This window comes from Triticum aestivum, chromosome 6B (assembly GCF_018294505.1).
Source record: "Triticum aestivum cultivar Chinese Spring chromosome 6B, IWGSC CS RefSeq v2.1, whole genome shotgun sequence".
Taxonomy (NCBI): domain Eukaryota; kingdom Viridiplantae; phylum Streptophyta; class Magnoliopsida; order Poales; family Poaceae; genus Triticum; species Triticum aestivum.
In genome coordinates this window covers 185564454-185587226 of record NC_057810.1, presented here as the reverse complement: position 1 = coordinate 185587226, position 22773 = coordinate 185564454, and the positions used below count along the sequence as shown (strand labels likewise).

The following is a 22773-nucleotide window of genomic DNA, read 5'->3' as shown; positions in this document are numbered from 1 at the left end:
GCGCATATACGCCAGTGTTGCACTCACGCAAGAACATCCCCAATACGGTGGCAAAACAAGGTTGTCCAACCCTCGTCGTAATTGCTTAGGCAGTCTAGAGCGGGCTAGGAGCCACCAGTCTTCTAGCAGATCCTGTCAGCACGACGGCGTGGCGACGGTGATGATGATGCTATCGGCGCAGGGCTTCGCCTAAGCTCTACGATGGTATGATCAAGGTGTGTAACTGTGATGGGGGGCACCGCACACGGCTAAAAGATCAACTTGTGTGTCTATGGGGTGCCCCCCTCCCCGTATATAAAGGAGGAGAGGGGAGGCCGGCCGGCCCTCCTTGGTGCGTCCCCAAGAGGGGAATCCTACTAGGACTCCAAGTCCTAGTAGGTTTCCACCTAAAGGGAGAGAGGGGGAAGGAAGGAGAGGGAGAGGAAGAGGGGGAGGAAAGGGGGGGCACCGCCCCTCCTTTCCTTGTCCTATTCGGACTCAAGGGGGAGAGGGCGCGCGGCCTGCCCTGGCTGTCCCTCTCTCTCTCTCCACTAAGGCCCATCGAGGCCCATTAGTTCCCCCGGGGGTTCCGATAACCCTCTGGCACTCCGGTTTCATCCGAAACTTCTCCGGAACATTTCTGGTGTCCGAATATAGTCGTCCAATATATCAATCTTTATGTCTCGACCATTTTGACACTCCTCGTCATGTTTGTGATCATATCCGGGACTTCGAACAACCTTCGGTACATCATATCACATAAACTCATAATACCAATTGTCATCAAACGTTAAGCGTGCGGACCCTACGAGTTCGAGAACTATGTAGACATGACCGAGACACGTCTCCGGTCAATAACCAATAGCGGAACCTGGATGCTCATATATTCTACGAAGATCTTTGTCGGTCAAACCGCATAACAACATACGTTGTTCCCTTTGTCATCGGTATGTTACTTGCCCGAGATTCGATCGTCGGTATAATCATACCTAGTTCAATCTCGTTACCGACAAGTCTCTTTACTCGTTCCGTAATACTTCATCCCGCAACTAACCCATTAGTCACAATGCTTGCAAGGCTTTATAGTGATGAGTATTACCGAGAGGGCCCAGAGATACGTCTCCGAAACATGGAGTGACAAATCCAAATCTCGATCTATGCCAACCCAACAAACACCTTCGAAGACACCTGTAGAGCACCTTTATAATCACCCATTTACATTGTGACGTTTGGTAGCACACAAAGTGTTCCTCCGGTATTCAGGAGTTGCATAATCTCATAGTCTGAGGAACTTTTATAAGTCATGAAGAAAGCAGTAGCAATGAAACTGTCACGATCATAATGCTAAGCTAACAGATGGGTCATATCCATCACATCATTCTCCTAATGATGTGATCCCATTGATCAAATGACAACACATGTCTATGGTTAGGAAACATAACCATCTTTGATTAACGAGCTAGTCAAGTAGAGGCATACTAGGGACTATATGTTTTGTCTATGTATTCACACATGCACTAAGTTTCCGGTTAATACAATTCTAGCATGAATAATAAACATTTATCATGAATTAAGGACATAAATAATAACTTTATTATTGCCTCTAGGGCATATTTCCTTCAGTATCCCACTTGCACTAGAGTCAATAATCTAGATTACATAGTAATGATTCTAACACCCATGGAGCTTTGGTGCTGATCATGTTTTTTCTCGTGGAAGAGGCTTAGTTAACGGGTCTACAACATTCAAATCTGTGTGTATCTTGCAAATCTCTATGTCCCCCTCCGACACTTGATGACAGATGGAATTGAAGCGTCTCTTGATGTGCTTGATTCTCTTGTGAAATATGGATTCCTTTGCCAAGGCAATTGCACCAGTATTGTCACAAAAGATTTTCATTGGACCCGATGCACTAGGTATGACACCTAGATCAGATATGAACTCCTTCATCCAAACTCCTTCATTTGCTGCTTCCGAAGCAGCAATGTACTCCGCTTCACATGTAGATCCCGCCACGACGCTTTGCTTGGAACTGCACAAACTGACAACTCCTCCATTCAATAAAATACGTATCCGGTTTGCGACTTAGAGTCATCCAGATCAGTGTCAAAGCTTGCATCGATGTAACCATTTACGATGAGCTCTTTTTCACCTCCATAAACAAGAAACATATCCTTAGTCCTTTTCAGGTATTTCAGGATGTTCTTGACCGCTGTCCAGTGCTCCACTACGAGATTACTTTGGTACCTCCCTGCTATGCTTATAGCAAGGCACACATCAGGTCTGGTACACAACATTGCATACATGATAGAACCTATGGCTGAAGCATAGGGAATGACTTTCATTTTCTCTCTATCTTCTATAGTGATCGGGCATTGAGTCTGACTCAATTTCACATCTTGTAATAAAGGCAAGAATCCTTTCTTTGACCGATCCATTTTGAACTTCTTCAAAACTATATCAAGGTATGTGCTTTGCAAAAGTCCAATTAAGCGTCTTGATCTATATCTATAGATCTTGATGTCCAATATGTAAGCACCTTCTCCAAGGTCTTTCATAGAAAAAAATCTTATTTAGGTATCCCTTTATGCTATCCAGAAATTCTATATCATTTCCAATTAAAAATATGTAATCCACATATAATATCAGAAATGCTACAGAGCTCCCACTTACTTTATTGTAAATACAGGCTTCTCCAAAAGTCTGTATAAAACCATATGCTTTGATCACACTATCAAAATGTTTATTCCAACTTTGAGAGGCTTGCACCAGTCCATAAATGGATCGCTGGAGCTTGCACACTTTGTTAGCACCTTTTGGATCGACAAAACCTTCTGGTTGCATCATATACAACTCTTCTTCGAGAAATCCATTTAGGAATGCAGTTTTGACATCCATCTGCCAAATTTCATAATCATAAAATGCGGCAATCGCTAACATGATTCAGACAGACTTAAGCATCACTACGGGTGAGAAAGTCTCATCATAGTCAACTCCTTGAACTTGTCGAAAACCTTTCGCAACAAGTCGAGCTTTGTAAGCAGTAACATTACCATCTGTGTCGGTCTTCTTCCTAAAGATTCATTTATTTTCTATGGCTTGCCGATCATTGGGCAAGTCCACCAAAGTCCACACTTTGTTCTCATACATGGATCCCATCTCAGATTTCATGGCCTCAAGCCATTTCACGGAATCTGGACTCATCATCGCTTCTTCATAGTTCGTAGGTTCATCATGGTCTAGTAACATGACTTCCATAACAGGATTACCGTACCACTCTGGTGCGGATCTTACTCTGGAAGACCTACGAGGTTCGGTAGTAACTTGATCTGAAGTTTCATGATCATCATCATTAGCTTCCTTCACTAATTGGTGTAGGAATCACGGGAACTGATTATTGTGATGAACTACTTTTCAATAAGGGAGAAGGTACAACTACCTCATCAAGTTCTACTTTCCTCCCACTCACTTCTTTCGAGAGAAACTCCTTCTCTAGAAAGGATCCATTCTTAGCAACAAAGATTTTGCCTTCGGATCTATGATAGAAGGTGTACCCAATAGTTTCCTTTGGGTATCCTATGAAGACGTACTTCTCCGATTTGGTTCGAGCTTATCAGGTTGAAGCTTTTTCACATAAGCATCACAGCCCCAAACTTTAAGAAACGACAACTTTGGTTTCTTGCCAAACCACAGTTCATAAGGCGTCGTCTCAATGGATTTTGATGCTGCCCTATTTAAAGTGAATGCAGCCGTCTCTAAAGCATAACCCCAAAATGATAGCGGTAAATTAGTAAGAGACATCATAGATCGCACCATATCCAATAAAGTACGATTACGACGTCCGGACACACCATTTTGCTGTGGTGTTCAAAGTGGCGTTAATTGTGAAACTATCCCATGTTGTTACAAATGAAGACCAAACTCGTAACTCAAACATTCTCCTCCACGATCAGATCGTAGAAACTTTATTTTCATGTTACGATGATTTTCTACTTCACTTTGAAATTCTTTGAACTTTTCAAATGTTTCAGACTTATGCTTCATTAAGTAGATATAACCATATCTGCTCAAATCATGTGTGAAGGTAAGAAAATAACGATACCCACCACCAGTCTCAATACTCATTGGACCGCATACATCGGTATGTATTATTTCCAACAAGTCAGTAGCTCGTTCCATTGTTCTGGAGAATGGAGTTTTAGTCATCTTGCCCATAAGGCACGGTTTGCAAGCACCAAGTGAGTCATAATCAAGTGATTCCAAAAGTCCATCAGCATGGAGTTTCTTCATGCGCATTACACCGATATGACCCAAACGGCAGTGCCACAAATAAGTTGCACTATCATTATTAATCTTATATCTTTTGGCTTCAACACTATGAATATGTGTATCACTACTATTGAGATTCGACAAAAATATACCACTCAGCAGGGGTGCATGACCATAAAAGATATTACTCATATAAATAGAACAACCACTATTCTCTGATTTAAATGAATAACCGTCTGGCATCAAACAAGATCCAGATATAATGTTCATGCTCAACGCTGGCACCAAATAACAATTATTCAGGTCTAAAACTAATCCCGAAGGTAGATGTGGAGGTAGCGTGCCGACCGCGATCACATCGACTTTGGAACCATTTACCACGCGCATCGTCACCTCGTCCTTAGCCAATCTTTGCTTAATCCATAGCCCCTGTTTCGAGTTGCAAATATGAGCAACATAACCAGTATCAAATCCCCAGGCGCTACTGCGAGCATTAGTTCAGTATACATTAATAACATGTATATCAAATATACCTTTCACTTTGCCATCCTTCTTATCCGCCAAATACTTGGGGTAGTTCCGCTTCCAGTAACCAGTCCCTTTGCAGTAGAAGCACTCAGTTTAAGGCTTAGGTCCAGACTTGGGTTTCTTCTCTTGAGCAGCAACCTTTTTTCCGTTCTTCTTGAAGTTCCCCTTCTTTCCTTTGCCTTTTTTCTTGAAACTAGTGGTCTTGTTGACCATCAACACTTGATGCTCCTTTTTTATTTCTACCTCCGCAGCCTTTAGCATTGCAAGAGCTCGGGAATAGTCTTGTTCATCCCTTGTATATTATAGTTCATCATGAAGCTTTTGTAGCTTGGTGGCAGTGATTGAAGAACTCTGTCAATGACACTATCATCAGGAAGATTAACTCCCAGTTGAGTCAAGTGGTTGTGGTACCCAGACATTCTGAGTATATGTTCACTGACATAACTATTCTCCTCCATTTTACAGCTGTAGAACTTATTGGAGACTTTATATCTCTTAATCTGGGCATTTGCTTGAAATATTAACTTCAACTCCTGGAACATCTCATATGCTCCATGACGTTCAAAACGTCGTTGAAGTACAGGTTCTAAGCCGTAAAGCATGGCACAATGAACTATCGAGTAGTCATCAGCTTTGCTCTGCCAGACGTTCTTAACATCATCAGTAGCATCTGCAGCAGGCCTGGCACCCAACGGTGCTTCCAGGACATAATTCTTCTGTGCAAAAAATGAGGATAATCCTCAAGTTACAGACCCAGTCCGTGTAGTTGTTGTCATCATATTTCAACTTAGCTTTCTCTAGGAACGCATTAAAATTCAAAGGAACGGTAGCACGGGCCATTGATCTACAATAACATAGACATGCAAAATACTATCAGGTACTAAGTTCATGATAAATTAAAGTTCAATTAATCATATTACTTGAGAACTCCCACTTAGATAGAAATCCCTCTAATCATCTAAGTGATCACGTGATCCAAATCAACTAAACCATGTCCGATCATCACGTGAGATGGAGTAGTTTTCAATGGTGAACATCACTATGTTGATCATATCTACTATATGATTCACGTTTGACCTTTTGGTCTCAGTGTTCCGAGGCCATATCTGCATATGCTAGGCTCATCAAGTTTAACCCGAGTATTCTATGTATGCAAAACTGGCTTGCACCTGTTGTATGTGAACGTAGAGCTTATCACACCCTATCATCATATGGTGTCTCGGCACGATGAACTGTAGCAACGGTGCATACTCAGGGAGAACACTTGTACCTTGAAATTTAGTAAGGGATCATATTATAATGCTACCGCCGTACTAAGCAAAATAAGATGCATAAAGGATAAACATCACATGCAATCAATTATGTGACATGATATGGCCATCATCATCTTGTGCTCATGATCTCCATCACCGAAGCATTGTCATGATCTCCATTGTCACCTATGCGACACCTTGATCTCCATCGTAGCATCGTTGTCGTCTCGCCAACTATTGTTACTACAACTATCTCTACTGCTTAGTGATAAAGTAAAACAATTACATGGTGATTGCATTGCATACAATAAAGCGACAACCATATGGCTCCTACCAGTTGCCGATAATTTTGTTACAAAACATGATCATCTCATACAACAATTTATATCACATCATGCCTTGACCATATCACATCACAGTAAGCCCTGCAAAAACAAGTTAGACGTCCTCTACTTTGTTGTTGCAAGTTTTACGTGGCTGCTATGGGCTTCTAGCAAGAACAGTTCTTACCTACGCATCAAAACCACAATGATTTTTCATCAAGTGTGCTGCTTTAACCTTCAACAAGGACCAGACGTAGCCACACTCGATTCAACTAAAGTTGGAGAAACAGACACTCACTAGCCACCTGTGTGCGAAGCACATCGGTAGAACCAGTCTAGCGTAAGCGTAGTGTAATGTCGGTCTGAGCCGCTTCATCCAACAATACCGCCGAATCAAAGTATGACATGCTGGTAAACAGTATGACTATTATCGCCCACAACTCTTTGTGTTCTACTCGTGCATATAACATCTACGGATAGACCTGGCTCGGATGTCACTGTTGGGGAACGTAGTAATTTCAAAAAAAAAAATCCTACGATCACGCAAGATCTATCTAGGTGATGCATAGCAACGAGGGGAGAGTGTTGTCCATGTACCCTCATAGACCGAAAGCGGAAGCGTTTCAATAACGCGGTTGATGTAGTCGAACGTCTTCGTGATCCAACCGATCCAAGTACCGAACGTACGGCACCTCCGCGTTCAGCACAGGTTCAACTCGATGACGTCCCTCGTGCTCTTGATCCAGTTGAGGACGAGGGTGAGTTCCATCAGCACGATGGCATGGCGACGGTGATGATGATGGTACCGGCGCAGGGCTTCGCCTAAGCTCTGCGATGGTATGATCGAGGTGTGTAACTGTGGAGGGGGGCACCGCACAAGGCTAAAAGATCAACTTGATCAACTTGTGTGTCTATGGGGTGCCTCCCTCCCCCATATATAAAGGAGGAGAGGGGAGCTCGGCCGGCCCTCCTTGGCGCGCCCCCAAGAGGGGAATCCTACTAGGACTCCAAGTCCTAGTAGGTTCCCACCTAAAGGAAGAGAGGGGTAAGGAAAGCGGGGCGCCGCCCCCTTTCCTTACCCTATTCGGACCCAAGGGGGAGGGGGCACGCAGCCTGCCCTGGCCGCCCCTCTCTCTCTCCACTAAGGCTCATCGAGGCCCATTAGTTCCCCCGAGGGTTCCGATAACCCTCCAACACTCTGGTCTCATCCGAAACTTCTTCGGAACATTTCCGGTGTCCAAATCTAGTCGTCCAATATATCAATCTTTATGTCTTGACCATTTCGAGACTCCTCGTCATGTCCGTGATCATATCTGGGACTCCGAACAACCTTCGGTACATCATATCACATAAACTCATAATACCAATCGTCATCGAACGTTAAGCGTGCGGACCCTACGGGTTCGAGAACTATGTAGACATGACCGATATACGTCTCCGGTCAATAACCAATAGCGGAACCTGGATGCTCATATTGGTTCCTACATATTCTACGAAGATCTTTATCGGTCAAACCACATAACAACATGCGTTGTTCCCTTTGTCATCGGTATGTTACTTGCCCGAGATTCGATTGTCGGTATCATCATACCTAGTTCAATCTCGTTACTGGCATGGCTCTTTACTCGTTCCGTAATACTTCATCCCGCAACTAATCATTAGTCACAATGCTTGCAAGGCTTTATAGTGATGAGTATTACCGAGAGGGCCCAGAGATACGTCTCCGAAACACGGAATGACAAATCCAAATCTCGATCTATGCCAACCCAACAAACACCTTCGGAGACACCTGTAGAGCACCTTTATAATCACTCATTTACATTGTGACGTTTGGTAGCACACAAAGTATTCCTCCGGTATTCGGGAGTTGCATAATCTCATAGTCTGAGGAACTTGTATAAGTCATGAAGAAAGCAGTAGCAATGAAACTGTCACGATCATAATGCTAAGCTAACAGATGGGTCATGTCCATCACATCATTCTCCTAATGATGTGATCCCGTTGATCAAATGACAACACATGTCTATGGTTAGGAAACATAACCATCTTTGATTAACGAGCTAGTCAAGTAGAGGCATACTAGGGACTATATGTTTTGTCTATGTATTCACACATGTACTAAGTTTCCGGTTAATACAATTCTAGCATGAATAATAAACAGTTATCATGAATTAAGGAAATAAATAATAACTTTATTATTGCCTCTAGGGAATATTTCCTTCAGACCCCACTTTGCATTCATAGATGTAGTTTTTCAAAGAATGTTCAACAATTTTTCTAACAAAAAACATTGCTATTACTAGTCTTCCGGATAAGCTCATGAACAAGAAAATGTTTAGCAAAGTCTATACATCAAATTTTAGGGGTTGTAGCTTCAACATAACAGTGTCTGAGGAATTGGACGGTTTAGCCATGGAAGGATCATAGAATGCATGATTGCATAGAAGTAACTGAATATAGGAGATTGAGCTATGTTTTTCCCCTTAGAGAATGTCGGGATACTCTGTACGTACATGCCCTCTCACATGCAGTGCCCTGGATCATCTGATAAAGCTCACTTCACTCATCCGACTTTGCTCTGACAACTGTTTAGTTATTTCATCTTACTCTAATCTATGATACGATGTCACTACCATCTAGTCGGCCTCGTTGTTGGTCCTGCTATACAAATAGCTGAACAAAAATTACCTTGATCCTTCCACTATTCTATCTGCGCTCGAAGAGGTTAAAACCCCAGCGATCAATCCCCTCCCCTCGCGTCCTCGAGCCCCACACCCCTCCACCTCCCATTTTCATCTCTCCTTCTCCCGCGCTCTAGACCACCCATGCACCCCTCCACCCGCCCTTCGCTTCGCTCCCCTCCTCTTCTCAGGAAGACTAGCACATTGTTGCCACCGCCTCCCTTCCCATCTCACTGCAAACTGTCCCTAAGCTTCTTCCTCTCTTCTTCTCAGAATTGCACCGCTTTATTTCCACTTGGATATTAAATATGCTTTTTTCACATGTGATATGTTACCTCATGTCATGTGTTATGCTATCAAATTATCGTTCGTCCATGTACATATTTACATTTATGTTGTCAAATTGTAGTATGTATATTATGACATGACGATGTAACTAAACTTATCTAAATTTATAACAACAAAAAAAGTTGTGATATGAAATAACTTTTGATTTAAATCAAGACTTGCACCATATGGCACAGTGGGCCATCTAGTGAAAATAACAGATGAACTTTTTGCAATCGATTAACATGACAGATGTTCGGGGCGGGGGGGGGGTATATCTTAGTGAAATTTTGATCTGATCTTTTCCTTCACTGGACCTTCCTTATGTTAGCAATCCGAAGATAGTTCCTCGCACATCAATAGAAACCTCCATTTTTTTAAATGCTTTATATTTTCTAGAGAAGAGGCTCGAACAGAGCCCTGCTTTGAATTAACAAAATCATAAATCGAAAAGGGTTACAAACACAAGAAACCAAGAGAGAAAAAGAACAAAACAATAAGATACAAAGGCACTGGAAAGTAGCAAACAAAGCCTCAATCGCTTCAAGCAAGAAAGATAAATAAAGAACATGAAGTTGAAGACGTTGAGGACCTATTCCGTGGATGAAGCACTATGAACCATGAACATGTCGGCTCTGGAGGAGAAAGGACCATCAAAACAGAAAGGGTATGCCATTCCAAACGACTAAGGACCTCGACACAACACAACCATTAATTCTATATTTGAAGAAGGCCCATGCATCCTCTCCTGGCTCAAAAGATGACCCACCATTGGAAGATGGAGATGTTCCCCATAGAACATGAATGGATGTCGCCGGAATGTGCCACATAAAAAGGAACATTGCTGAAATTGGCTCTCCTTGAGTAAAGCAATACATCCGCACATGACCAAACCATGGAGAAAGGAAAATGTTCAAGTCAGATGAAGCAAGGAAATAACATTGAGCCATGGGAAGCTCCGAGTACCAAGGAGACAGATCTGACACTGTCAGGAGGAGCTTTGGCTCTCATTCCACACCATGATGTAGCCATTGGTGGAGGGAACCCCTATCTCTCCCACCACGGAACGCCACCACAAGATGCAAAGAATAGACACACATCGGTCACACAGAGAGAACCGAATGAGGTTTCACTATCAAGCTAAAGCATTGGACGCAAAGAACCACGCCATTGCCGCCGCCTACCACAAGCTATCAAAGCATACCAACCACAAAGCTCCCAAGGTGGCGCCTTCACGAAGGACACGATGACAAGAGCACAATCACCACCCAACAAAGTTAGAGTTTTCTCTCAGAAGACTACATGGAGGGGAATGTGAGGAGTAGACCTAATATCACCTCCAAGGAGGGGAACGATACCCTCAGCATCGCTGTTGTCACGAGTGGTCAAGGCCGACCTAGGCTCCCAGTTTGTACTCCCCACCAGCAGCACCCCCCTTTAGTTTGGGAATCGGCAACAACTTAAGAACGACCCAAATCCGGAGGGGAAAGAGTGCGCTGAGCAGGGAAGGGTAGGAGGCGGCCAAATCAGACGCTATCGCTCACCGGGGCAGCCACCGCGCCATGACCCACGTCTTCCGGGATCATGTTGTCTGCACAATCAGGTTCATTGGAACCACACCCACACCTTCGCTCACCGCTGAGATGATGGTGCCTCACCAATAAAAGGTTTCTACAAAGTCCGGACATCAAGTTGTAGGGACTGTAACTTTAACACATCAGTGTTCGAGGAATTGAAAGTTTTGCCATCCGAAGATCATAGAATGCAAGATTCCACACAAGTGAATGAATACGAGAGGAGATTGAACTAGGGTTTTTCTCCCTTAAAGGATGCCTCGGTGCCATAGAGCTCCTCTTGTGCACAACGTCTTGGTACGTCTGATGTAGCTTGTCTCGCTCCTCTGGCTTTGCTCTGGCGATCATTTAATTGATTGTGTTTTACTCTAACTTTTTAATACTGGTGTCATTAACAGTTCCGTCTCACTGCTAGCTCCGATGTACAAGTAGGTAAACAAAAATTTCCTAGACCTCTCCGTTGTTAAATGCGAGCTCAAAGCGGTTAAGACCCTAACGACCAATCCCCTTCCCTCCCGTCCTCGAGCCCCGACCCACTACCTCCCATCTCTGTCTCTCCTCCTCCCATGTTCTCAACCACCACCACGTCCCTCCACCTCCCCTTCGCTCATCTCTCATCATCTGCACTCGAACCCTACTGTGTTGTTCTACCGCCTCTCCTCCCGTCTCACCGTCGACTGTCTCTAGGCTTCTTCCTCTCTTCTTCTCACAATTGCACTTCTTTTCAATTATCGTACATCTAAGTGACTCAATGAATCTAGAAAGAAAAGAAAAAAGGACAAAAGAAAATGCTTGCACGAATTTTAGCGTACAATCAATGACATAGGACTTAGATGTGCAATACTTAGAGCACATCTAGATGTGCTTTAGCAAAACTGATAAATAAAAAATATGCATTTTTATTCACGTGTAATATTCTACCTCCTGCCATGTGTTATGTTATAAAATTATGGTCCATCTGTACTCATATTTACATTCATGTTGTCAAATTGTGGCATGTGCATTATGATAGGGACAACATAACTAAAACTATCTGAAGTTACAACTAAAAAAAAGTTGTGACATGCAAATAACTCTTGGTTTAAATTGGGACCTTGTACCATTCTGCGTAATGGGTCATTCTAGTGAAAAGAACGGATGAATTGCTTGTGATGGCTGAACATCGCAAATGTGTGGGAGATTGGGAGAGGAAAGATATGATGTACCTCGTGCTTAGTGTGATTTGTAACTGATCATTTCTGGCATTGAAAAAAAAAATGCTCCCTCCCTCAATTCTTCTTCTTCCATTTGTGTAATAATTTAATATCCAGTTGTGTCATACCGTATATTAGAATCAACAAGGGAATCCATACATACCTAATTTGTGTCGTTTAAAATCAATCAGTCAATCAGTGCTATTGGCAAGACAAACACATCCTGCAGAAAATAGGAAGACCTTTACAAGTTATCAGCTAGTTCCTAAAATGGAGATTTCCATGATCTATTGCCATATACTAGCTGTTTCGCTTACGTGTTCTTATGCGGCCCTGTTCATCCAGAGTAGATCGATCTCTATTGTGTAGGCAGGCACTGATCTTCTATCTGTTCAAATATCTGTATCAGGAACAATGGCCATTCTCCTCTTCTTTATTTTCACATCCATTTTATCCATTTCCTACTCTTCGCCATTGCCGGTCAATGCCTCCGGTAACATATCAGTGCGCCGACAACGAACGCCTGAGCAATGCGGCACAGGCAACCAGGTCGACGACTGCTGGCGATGCGACCCCGGCTGGGCCGATAACCGGCAGCGGCTCGCCGACTGCGTCATCGGGTTCGGCCGCAACGCCATCGGCGGCAAGGGCGGCAGGACATACGTCGTGACGGACCCCGGCGACGAGGACCCGGCCAACCCCGCCCCCGGCACGCTCCGCTACGGCCTCGTCCAGGACGAGCCCCTCTGGATCATCTTCGCCTGCAACATGACGATCCGTCCCCAGCGGGAGTTCGTCGTGAGCTCGCACAAGACGGTGGACGGCCGCGGCGCCAGCGTCGTCGTCGGCGAGGGCGGCGCGTGCTTCACGGTGCGCAACCAGAGCAACGTGATCATCCACGGCATCACCATCCGCGGCTGCAGGCCGGCGCCCAAGTCGGCCAAGACGGGCCACCTGTCGGACGGCGACGGCGTCAGCATATTCGGCGCGAGGGACGTGTGGGTGGACCACTGCACGCTGGAGGACTGCGCCGACGGCCTCGTCGACGTGATCGCCGCCTCCACCGGCGTGACCGTCTCCAACTGCCTCCTGACCAACCACAACAAGGCCATGCTCCTCGGCCACAACGACGCCTACGAGGACGACAGGGCCATGCGGGTCACCGTCGCCTTCAATCGCTTCGGGCCGGGCCTCGTGCAGAGGATGCCGAGGTATTGCACACACTACTGCCAAATCGAGCTAATTTTTTTTAAATAATACATTTTTTATTAATTTTCATAAATATTACGCTGGGTAATTTTTTTTCCAAAAATAATACACCATCGGCCCGCTGCAGGCCGATTGGATTCCAGTCGGCCTACAGCTGGCCGACTGGCCCCTGTCGGCCCACTGTGGGCTGATTGGGTCCTGTCGGCCCACTATGGGCTGACTGGAGCTAATTGGCCCGCTGTGGGCTAATTGTTTTTGCAAAAAAATAGGCATAAATATATATGTTTAAAAAAATGTTAATCATGTAATTAAAAAAATGTTAAACGTGTATAAAAATGTTCCTGATGTATAAAAAAAATGTACAATATATATGCAAAAATGTTGACATAAAAAGTATGTTTTAAAAAGTGTTAATCATGTATTTAAAAATTGTTAAATATGTGTATAAAACATGTTCCTGTTTATACAAAAAATATAGAATGTGTATGAAAAAAAGTTGACACCAAAAAATTATGTTGGTGAGTTGGTGACAAAAAGTAAATCAAGGTTGTGAAAAAAATATGATTGGTTGCTCTTTTTGTATGGAACTGGAACATTTTTTTCAAACATATTTTTTTGGTGTCAACTTTTTTCATACACATTCTATATTTTTTTTATAGATAAGGAACATTTTTTATACACACATTTAACAATTTTTAATCATGTATTTGAAAAAATGTCAACTTTTCATACATATTTTTCAAACATAATTTTTTGGTATCAACTTTTTTTCATACATATTCTATATTTTTTGTATAAATAAGGAACATTTTTATACGCACATTTAACAATTTTTAAATACATGCTTAACACTTTTCAAAACATATTTTTTATGTCAACATTTTTGCATATATATTGTACATTTTTTGTATACATCAGGAACATTTTTTATACACGTTTAACATTTTTTAATTACATGATTAACATTTTTTAAACATATATTTTTTATGCCAATTAGCTCCAGTCGGCCCACAGTGGGCCGACAGGACGCAATCAGCCCACAGTGGGCCGACAGGGGCCAGTCGGCCAGCTGTAGGCCGACTGGAATCCAATCGGCCTGCTGTGGGCCGACTAGGCCCAGTCGGCCTGCAGCGGGCCGACGGTGTATTATTTTTGAAATTTTTTATCCGGCGTAATATTTATGAAAATTAATAAAAAATGTATTATTTAAAAAAAATTAGCCCAAATCGAGGAGTGCAAAACTCTCATCGCATTAGCAAATTATTAGGGCACTGATCGACGTGACGACTGTGCGTTTTGATCGACAGGTGCCGGTTCGGGGTGTTCCACGTCGTCAACAACGACTACGTAAACTGGGGGAAATACGCCATCGGTGGCAGTGCGTCGCCGACCATACTTAGCCGAGGCAACAGGTTCTGTGCTGGCAAGGAAAAAGAGGTGCTGCTCCTGTTTAACCTCGTCTTGGAAACTCATGTGGCTGTCCCTTTGATGAAGCTGATCGTATGAACTCTGCCATCTCTGCAGGTGACGAAGCGCGACGGCGACCCGCCGAAGAGCGAGTGGCAGAAGTGGAACTGGATATCCGACGGCGACCTGATGTTCAACGGCGCGTTCTTCACGGCGTCCGGCAGACCGGGGGCTGAGGTTAAAGCCCCCAGTTTTGCCAAGTCCGCCTCTTTCGTGGCGCCGATGACGGCCTCCGCAGGCGCTCTCTCGTGCAGCAAGGGTTCTCTGTGCTGAAGGGCAAACGTCGGCTCGCTCAAGACTTGATATATAGCCATGTAGAATAAACGGCCACCACGTCGGATTCTTTTATTTTTCCACTGCACCAGTAAAGCCTATATAGTCTTTTGAAAAGTAGGTTGTACTTGATTTGTTATTAATTCCTCCTCTGTCTGTCGTCCTACAAATTTTGGTGGTTTGGAAATCCTGGATATTGACAAGTTTGCACGAGCTTTAAAACTGTGATGGTTATGGTTCGCCTGGGTGGACCTCTAGCGGGCATGAGTTGGTCTTGAAATAACTTGTGATGATGAAGACAAATACTTATTCTATGCTATGACAACTATCATTTTGGGTGATGGCAAGACTGCAAGTTTCTGGCACTCTCCATGGCTCCTCGGTGAAAAGCCTAAAGACATTGCTCCAGGCATCTACGCCCTTTCTAAGCGCACCAATGCTTGTGTGACCAAGGCCATGCAAGGTAACAATTTGGTCAGGCACATAAACCTGCAGGGTGGCCTTTCGGTGGCCCTCATACAACAACTATTTCAACTACTATGGTGCAAATGTCAGGAAGTTCACAGCTGATGGATGTTATTTCGCCAAGAGGAACGCTAGGGTGTTTTGTTCCAAAGCTTCACTTCCTTCTAGAGTGGTCGCGGCAATCAAAGATGAGGCCAAGACATGGGTCATCACCGGGGTTAGATTATTGGGCAATTGAGTAGGCAAATTTATTTGGACCTTGGTGGTCTTGTAACCTGCAAACTTTATATTACTCCTTTTTAAACGAGAGGAAGCAAAACTTTTGCCTCCATTTCAAAAAATAATTTAATTCCTCCTCAGTCAGGTCAAAGTTGGGTTTATCTGCTCGCCCTTTTCTTTTGAAAAGGAGGATTAGCCCAGCCTCCATCGAGCGATGCATACAACCAGTTTATTATATTATTCACCAGACCGAACAAAATAAATACATGGATCAATCTAAAGCCACCTTCCTGTCAACTACGGTTGCTACACCTATAAGCTTAATGGTGTACCCTGGCCGCATATCAACACACACCATATGTCCTGGTGCCTTAACGAAACCGTCCGCTAGCAAACCGAGAGCACGAACTAGTCCAGCTAGACCCTCTACGCGCACCGCATACACATGCTCTAGAAGCAGCCACCGTTGTCTTATGTTGTCCCACCTTCAGGAGCGATCAATGTGAGGCGGCAGGGGTGTTTCTTCCGTCGACGTTACCGCGATGCTATACAACGCCACTATCCCGCGTGCGCCCATCCACATGCGGCCGTCCCCGAGAATCCACCATGCCACGCCGCCGAGAGCCGCCATCGGCCTTGCAGTAGATGTAACACTGCTCCTCCTCTTGTCCCCTCTAGCCAGCTCATGCTCCAAATGATGCCCTCAAGAAGGAGAATGACACCGAAAGCGTCATCGTTGTCCGATCCGGGGTACCCGGATATAGAGTTTTCCCTGGATCACCCCGAGTGTGGTGACACAACCTGTAATGATGATGCCTCGAGAAGGAAAACGACGTCAGATAGAGGTGGGATTCGAGCCGAGTCGAGTCAGCTCGACTCGACTCGCTAAAGCTAGTTTCATTAACTAGCTCGACTCGACTTGTTACTATAATAAGCTCAAATCCAAGATTGGCTCGACTCATATAACTCGCGAGCTGGCTCGTTTAGCTTGTTAAGCTCGTTAAAGATATGGACATGCAACCTTACAAATATGATAAAAAAATTAATTGGGAATTTAATATGTACATATATTGTCATATACATTTTCTTAACACATATATTGGCATATATGTGTGAGTCTCCTGGGTGGCTGGGACTTGAGCGGTTGGGCCTTGTGCTGGGACGCAGGTGTTTAGTGCCTATTTGTTACTACCCCTAAAAAACGCTGACCTTTTTTCCGAGCCTAACAAGTTACACGTACTCATGAGATCGGCTCGTTTAACTCGGTTTGTAAACGATCTTAAATTAAAGCTCGACTCAACTTGTTATTGTTCAAGTTCGAGTCGATTCGAGCCGAGTCACGAGCTACTCATTTAACTCGTGAATTTCGAGCTTTTTTAGCCCTAACGTCAGAGACGACACTATCGCCTGTCATGACCACAGTCGACATGATTTTCATGGAAGTTGCATCGCCCCAATCTCGTAGCTGACTGGATCCATGCGGAGCCTCGCTATGAAGACATAGCTACTCCCGAAACACCGACAGAGGGCCTCCATTCGCCCCTCACTGGTCCATCCGCGCATCGCCGGCCAACCAAGGCCAAGCCGCGATGAATCTGGATGGGAATCCAAATACGCGGCCACCGCAGTGACCCATATCCTAGTAGAATAGCCCGCCCCATCGGCCATGGCTCGTCGGCCGTCGCCGCACAGGCTAGGGACGTCACCGTACCAGCTGCCCATAGATGCGTCAGAAGAAACACCCCCGCCGCCTCACGGGAACCCACTGCAATCCACCCGCCTTAGCACCTTTGGCATCGGGGCTGAAAGATCGTGGATGTCGCCTAGAGGGGGTGAATAGACGCTTTAAAATAATTACAATTTAAGCTTGAACAAATGCGGAATAAACATAGCAGTTAATTTGTCAAGCACAAAGCCTACAACAACTAGGTTCACCTATGTGCACCAACAACTTATGCTAAGCAAGATAAACTACTAGGTGATAACAAGATATATAACATGAAACACTATGGCTATCACAAAGTAAAGTGCATAAGTAAAGGGCTCGGGTAAGAGATAACCGAGGCATGCAGAGACGACGATGTAACCCGAAGTTCACACCCTTGCGGATGCTAATCTCTGTTTGGAGCAGTGTGGAGGCACAATGCTTCCCAAGAAGCCATTAGGGCCACGGTAATCTCCTCACGCCCTCGCACAATGCAAGATGTCGTGATTCCACTAAGGGACCCTTGAGGGCGGTCACCGAACCCGTACAAGTGGCAACCCTTGGGGGCGGTCACCGAGCCCATACACTTTGGCAACCCTTGGGGGCGGTCACCGATACCCGTCAAATTGCTCGGGGCGATCTCCACAACCTAATTGGTGACCCCGACACTTGCCCGGATCTTTACACCACAATGATTGAGCTCCGAAGCACCACCAACCGTCTAGGGCGCCCAAGCACCCAAGAGGAACAAGCTCAAGGGCACCAAGCACCCAAGAGTAATAAGCTTCTCAACTTGTAACTTCCACGTACCACTGTGGAGAACTCAGACCGATGCTCCAAATGCAATGGCAAGGGCACACTGAGTGCCCAAGTCCTTCTCTCCCAAATCCCACCAAAGCAACTAATGCTAGGGAGGAAAATGAGAGGAAGAACGAAGAAGAGAACACGAAGAACTCCAAGATCTAGATCCAAAGGTGTCGTGGTGGGCGCACGGCAGATGCCATGGGATGGCTAAAGAGAGGAGGAGGCTCGAGGGCACTGGTGGGCTCCAGGGGCGGGGTTGGCATGACCGAGCGCGACACACAAGACATACCCAGGTTCGGTGTAGGACCTTGAGAAGAGGTGTCTAGAGGGGGGGGGTGATTAGACACTAAGTACCAAAGTTGCAGTTTTTAGGTTTCTTTAAATTTAAGTGGAGTTTAGGCACAAATTTAACATTCACAACACATAGCAAGCAAGCATGCAAAGAGTATATGAGCAGCAGAAAGTAAAGCATGCAACTTGCAAGAATGTAAAAGGAAGGGTTTGTAGGATTTAAACGCAATTGGAGACACGGATGTTTTTGGCGTGGTTCCGATAGGTGGTGCTATCGTACATCCACGTTGATGGAGACTTCAACCCATGAAGGGTAACGGTTGCGCGAGTCCATGAAGGGCTCCACCCACGAAGGGTCCACGAAGAAGCAACCTTGTCTATCCCACCATGGCCGTCGCCCATGAAGGACTTGCCTCACTAGCGGTAGATCTCCACGAATTAGGTGATCTCCTTGCCCTTACAAACTCCTTGGTTCAACTCCACAATCTTTGTCGGAGGCTCCCAAGTGACACCTAGCCAATCTAGGAGACACCACTCTTCAAGAAGTAACAAATGGTGCGTTGATGATGAAATCCTTGCTCTTGTGCTTCAAATGATAGTCTCCCCAACACTCAACTCTCTCTCATAGGATTTGGATCTGGTGGAAAGAGGGTTTGAGTGGAAAGCAACTTGGGGAAGGCTAGAGATCAAGATTCATATGGTAGGAATGGAATATCTTGGCCTCAACACATGAGTAGGTAGTTCTCACTCAGAAATAGGATGCTGGAAGTGTAGGTTCAGTCTGATGGCTCTCTCCACGAATGAAGAGGAGGTGGAGGGGTATATATAGCCTCCACACAAAATCTAACCATTACACACAATCTACCAAACTCGGTGGGACCGAATCGTTAAACTCCGTCAGACCGATTTAGCAAATAATGTGACCGGAATGCAACTCGGTAGGACCGATTCGGTTAGGATTAGGGCATAACGTAATCTCGGTGAGACCGATTACACAAACTCGGTAGGACCGATTTTGGTAATTAGCTAACCAGAGAGTTGGTCAGGCAAACTCGGTTGGACCGATTATCAAACTCGGTGGGACCGATTTTGATAATGAGTCAACCAGAAAGTTTGCATTGTAATCTCGGTAGTACCAATTGCTCAAACTCGGTGAGACCGATTTTGATAATGGACATACACAGAGAGATTACAATCCCATCTCGGTGAGACCGAGATCCCTATCGGTGAGACCGATTTGCCTAGGGTTTGTGGCAGTGGCTAAGACATCCAAACTCGGTGGCGCCGGATAGAAAGAATCAGTGGGGCCGAGTTTGACTTTAGGTTTAGGACATATGTGTGGAAGTGGGAAAGTAGTTGAGGGTATTTTGAGCATATCACTAAGCACTTTGAAGCAAGAGGCTCATTAAGCAACACCTCATCCCTCCTTGATAGTATTGGCTTTTCCTATAGACTCAATGTGATCTTGGATCACTAAAATGTAAAATGAAGAGTCTTGAGCTTGAAGCTTGAGCCAATCCTTTGTCCTTAGCATCTTGAAGGAGTTCCCACATCCTTTAGTCCATGCCACTCCATTGTTGAACTTATCTGAAACATACTAGATAAAAGTGTTAGTCCAACAAGAGATATGTTGACATTAATTACCAAAACCACCTAGGGAGCACTTGTGCTTTCAATCTCCCCCTTTTTGGTAATTGATGACAACATACATCAAAGCTTTAGATAAGGATATAAAGAATAGCAAGTAAAGCTTTGGAAAGACATGTAACAATCATAGGCTCCCCCTACATGTATGCAATCATGTGAATATGAAATATAGAAGCATGTGAGAGCATAACCATGATAGAGCAGGCAATGTGTTACATGTATCTTGGCCATATGCATCAGAGAGCAAGAAAATATTAAAGGAAATACCTTCATGCCCATGAGTCCTTCTTGCAAACAGTATGTACATCAGCAAGAATTCCTCATACACATGATTGTGATGCATATACTTACCTTGTAGTCTTGGGTTGGCTTAGGATGATGGAATGAACCTAAACAAGGTTAGATAACATAGATGCATCTACTAGCTAGAGCAAACAAAAGACACAGAAGAATACCAAGACTGGGATGACATGTAGAGAGTGAGTACTGAGTACCACATTGGACTAGACATGTCCCCAAGAGTAAAGATATGCAATGAATTTGAATGATCCCTTTCCCTTAGATGTCTTGCTCCCCCTGAATCTAACATGGGATATTGGGAGAAGATAGGGAACAGAAAATCAGAGCTGAAAGATATAAATGAACAGAGCTAATGCAAGCTAATGCAAATAAGCACATATGAACATGTCTTTCCCCTCAAGAAGACATGTGGCATCTCTCCTCTTGAACACCAAGCATCTGGGATCCTTGAGAAATACTTTCTACTAGTATTCTCTCCCCCTGGAGATCTCTCTCTCTCCCCTTGAAGGATCTCTCCCCCCCTATGAGATGTGATCTCTCTCTAAATGATAAGCTTTGATGTGATCTCTCTCCCCCTTTGACATCAATTTCCAAGAAGGGCTTGATAAAGATGTAATCTCTCTCTCTCTCCCTCTGGAATTTGTCGTGAATGGGTTTGGTCCTTGAGACACAGAACAAAGCAATGATAAAAATGTGATGCTTGTAGAGGACAAGATTCATTGAGTGGAGCTGGATCAGAAGAAACATAGAATATGTGGCAAAGAGTTTTTCCTGTTATGAAATCGGTGGCACCGAGTGGTAGGCTTCGGTCGTACCAAAAAGATTCGGTTGGACCGAAAATAACAAATCGGTGTAACCGAGTTCATCGCAGAGAAAACACTTGTCACCTCAGCTCACTAGACTAGTAAGATCTCACAAAGATTTGCAAGGAATTAACTGAATGATATGCAAGGAATTAGATGCAAAAAATGCAGAGAAAACAGAAAGAAATCTAGATGAAGTTTTTTTTGAATGGGGAAACACATATGCATGAGACAAATGCAAAAACTCAAAAAAGAACACATGAGAACTTCATCTAGAGATGGTCAGCGACGAAGTCACCTATGTTAGAGTATATTGACTTAGGAGTCAAGTGAGATCACTTGATCATAGGTCATACTCATCGTTTAAGCTCAAAATGGGGTTGCCATTTTTCGTTTAAGCATCTTGATGTATTCACATCTTGTCGAGTTGCTTTAGCTCATGACTTGGAGTAAAGTTTCTCTAAGATGGAATAACATACCTTGGTTGGTGGTGTTGTCCATGTAGTTGAACTTGCGTGGGTTGCTCAAGGTTGATGTAGCTCATCAAGAATTTGGAGCACCACTTGGAATTTGAGTCCATCTACCTACATGGGTTAGTTCTTGCAAGGAAGAGCACTTGTATATCCAAAAATGACAATCATGAAACTCAACATAGAATTTGTCAAAGGATATGTTTGAATGGTTTCGTGCTTCCTTGTCTTCAACCACCTTTGTATAGAGACTTGGTGATGTAGAGATTGCTCAAGATATGAGTAGGTTACAATCTCATGGAATTTGATTCAACCAAGTACCTACATGGGTTAGATAACATGCAAGATACAAATATATCCAAGACATAAGATTTTCATCATAAGAGAAATATCAAGGATTAGTCATAAGCTCATGTCTTGCATGTATCCAATGGAGTTTCTACTCCAAGTTTGAAGCATCAATGATGTTCAATTCTCCTCTTAACCTGCAAAACACTTTCTCATCAAGAGGTTTAGTGAATATATCCGCTAATTGCTTTTCGGTGCGAACATGCTTAAGATCAATGTCACCCTTAGCAACATGATCTCGAATGAAATGATGACGAACTTCAATATGCTTAGTTCGAGAATGTTGCACAGGATTATGACCAATTTTGATAGCACTTTCATTATCACAAAGCAATGGAACATGTCTCACATATATCCCATAATCTTTAAGAGTTTGGGTCATCCAAAGTAATTGAGCACAACATGAACCAGCGGCAATATATTCAGCTTCGGCGGTGGATAAGGATACCGAGTTTTGTTTCTTGGAAGACCAAGACACAAGAGATCTACCAAGAAATTGACAAGTACCCGAAGTGGACTTTCTATCAACCTTGTCTCTGGCATAGTCCGAGTCGGAATAGCCAACAAGATCGAAAGAGGCCCTCTTAGGATACCAAATGCCAAAATTTGGTGTATGGATTAAGTATCTCACTATCCTTTTCACAG

The 22773-nt window shown here is 44.1% G+C and overlaps 1 protein-coding gene across 1 annotated transcript; it reads left to right on the top strand.

Annotated features, from left to right (window-relative positions):
- Positions 1 to 12541: 12541 nt before the first annotated feature.
- On the top strand, positions 12542 to 15076 carry LOC123133914 (pectate lyase-like). The gene is made up of 3 exons (XM_044553298.1): positions 12542 to 13338; positions 14644 to 14773; positions 14861 to 15076. Exons 1-3 carry the CDS (start codon positions 12542 to 12544, stop codon positions 15074 to 15076), a joined length of 1143 nt encoding a protein of 380 aa, XP_044409233.1.
- Positions 15077 to 22773: the final 7697 nt, after the last annotated feature.